Genomic DNA, 2,103 nt, shown 5'->3' with positions numbered 1-2,103 from the left:
CACCTCTGTGAAGAGGAAGTTAAACAAGGCATTGCAGATGTTTGTCGGAAAGGCTCTTCTATTGAGCTTCACAGGGAAAAAAAAGGGGGTTAAAGAACACAAAGATAATGTTTACCCTGGCCCGGAGATAGAAAGCCTAACTTAGGAAATAGAAACAAGAGCCAGGCACAAGTCACTGCGCATACATATGCTAATTTGGTGCCCATTGTGAGGATAGGTAAGAGTAGTTACAACTTAAACTCATATGCAAAGGCCAGCCGGTCTAGGGGCGCCTATGGCGCTTACACCTTTAACATCAAAGAACAAGGTTGACGAAAGGTTTACTTACTAACCATCTCGAATGTATTCTTCCTCTTGTGAGCCAAATAGAATGCCTCCTAGCCCTGTCTATGACTGAATTTTAGCATCATTGTTATAAAATGTGTTTGCTATCTGCTTCTCACTAAAAACATCCTGCTATCTTCTTAGTTGTAAGATTTACTACCGGTTCAAACAAATGAGTATGTTATCTGCTTTTCACTGAGAATATCCTGTTATCCTATGATGTGTAAGTTACCTCATTATAATTAGAATAGTTTTGAAGTAATACCTCTGTAAAACCTGTTTCTGCACCCTTTTCAAAGCATCTTTATCACTGAGAATTATTTGTAAAAGTTCCACCTTTTGATGTCATAAGTCTTTAAATAAAGGCCCAAGACCTGGCTAGGGAAATGTTAGATGGAGATGTAAGAAGATACAGGATACAGGAGATACAGGAGATGGAATAAGAATGTTGGGCTGGGCCAATTAAGAAACTGCGCTGCGTGAGGGTCTCTTCTTTGCTTCTTGTCCACCGCTACCCCTTCAGGGAGCCCTGGACCCGCCGGAGCGGGCCTCCGGCAGCTCTGGCCAACAGGATGCTTGCTGGTTGGACATGTGCCCTTTTACAGCTCTGTCATCACAAGGAGAAGGGCCTCCAACCCTCCAGGTTCCCTGAAGCCTCAGCCTGGGTCCCAGAAGGAACACATGTGGAACAGACCCATGCTCGATCTACAGCAAGGGGCCGAACCCAGTTAAACTGCGGCGTGAAGCAGAGCCACTCAGCTGAGACAACCCATTATCAGTCAACCTTCCGCCAGTTCAACAGAAGCACGAAAAAGAATAAATGACTGGTGGTGTAAGCCACTGAATTCTGGGAAGTTTGTTACACAGCCTTGCTGTGGCAACAGCTAACTGATACATATGGCTCCCCCAGAGGGAATCCAAAAGCCACTAAAATACTGCTTTTCCCTCCAAGTTCACAGAGAAATCAGAACTACTTACCAGGTTCACCTTTCTTCTTTGAACCAGACTTCTTCTTTGCAGGAGCCTCTTGCTTTGGTGCCTCTTGGCTCTGAACCATATCTGTATTTTTGCCTTGGATAGGAGCTGACTCTGTCCTTTTACCCTGATTGGCAGATGTATCTGCCTTTTTGCCCTGGTTGGGGGACCCTTCAGACTTTTTGCCCTGGTTCGGGGTTCCCTCTGTCTTTTTGCCTTGATTGGGGCCTCCCTCTACTTTTTTCCCCTGGCTTGCAACAGCCTCTGCCTTTGTGCCCTGATTAGCAACCGAATCTGCCTTTTTACCCTGATTCTGGGCCCCCTCAGCCTTTTTGCCCTGATTCTGGGCCCCCTCAGCCTTTTTGCCCTGATTCTGGGCCCCCTCAGCCTTTTTGCCCTGATTCTGGGCCCCCTCAGCCTTTTTGCCCTGATTCTGGGCCCCTTCGGCCTTTCTGCCCTGGTTGAGAGCCCCCTCAGCCTTTCTGCCCTGGTTGGAGGCCCCCTCGGCCTTTTTGCCCTGGTTGGAAGCCCCCTCGGCCTTTTTGCCCTGGTTTGGGGTACCCTCCTTTTTGCCCTGGGTGGCGGCCCCCTCGGCCTTTTTGCCCTGGTTGGGGGTCCCCTCTGCCTTTTTTCCCTGGTTTGGGGTTCCCTCCTTTTTGCCCTGGTTGGGGGCCCCTTCCACCTTTTTGCCCTGGTTCTGGGCCCCCTCTACTTTTTTGCTCTGGTTGGGGGTACCCTCGGCCTTTTTGCCCTGGTTCTGGGCTCCCTCTACTTTTTTACCCTGGTTCTGGGCCCCCTCTGCCT

At 49.2% G+C, this 2,103-nt stretch overlaps 1 protein-coding gene across 6 annotated transcripts in view; it reads right to left on the bottom strand.

Annotated features, from left to right (window-relative positions):
* RRBP1 (ribosome binding protein 1) overlaps positions 1-2,103 on the bottom strand; it is a 68,370-nt gene that overhangs the window by 39,813 nt on the left and 26,454 nt on the right. For 5 of the 6 annotated variants that reach the window (XM_029917060.1, XM_029917062.1, XM_029917057.1 and 2 more), the window contains exon 3: positions 1,303-2,101. In XM_029917060.1, coding sequence (XP_029772920.1) covers positions 1,303-2,101 — 799 coding nt within the window. The remainder of the gene's footprint in view (positions 1-1,302; positions 2,102-2,103) is intronic. The other variant, XM_029917059.1, reaches the window with a different exon arrangement.

Source organism: Suricata suricatta, chromosome 12 (assembly GCF_006229205.1).
Source record: "Suricata suricatta isolate VVHF042 chromosome 12, meerkat_22Aug2017_6uvM2_HiC, whole genome shotgun sequence".
Lineage (NCBI taxonomy): Eukaryota > Metazoa > Chordata > Mammalia > Carnivora > Herpestidae > Suricata > Suricata suricatta.
The sequence above is the reverse complement of the archived record's forward strand: the minus strand, read 5'-3'. Positions and strand labels throughout refer to the sequence as shown.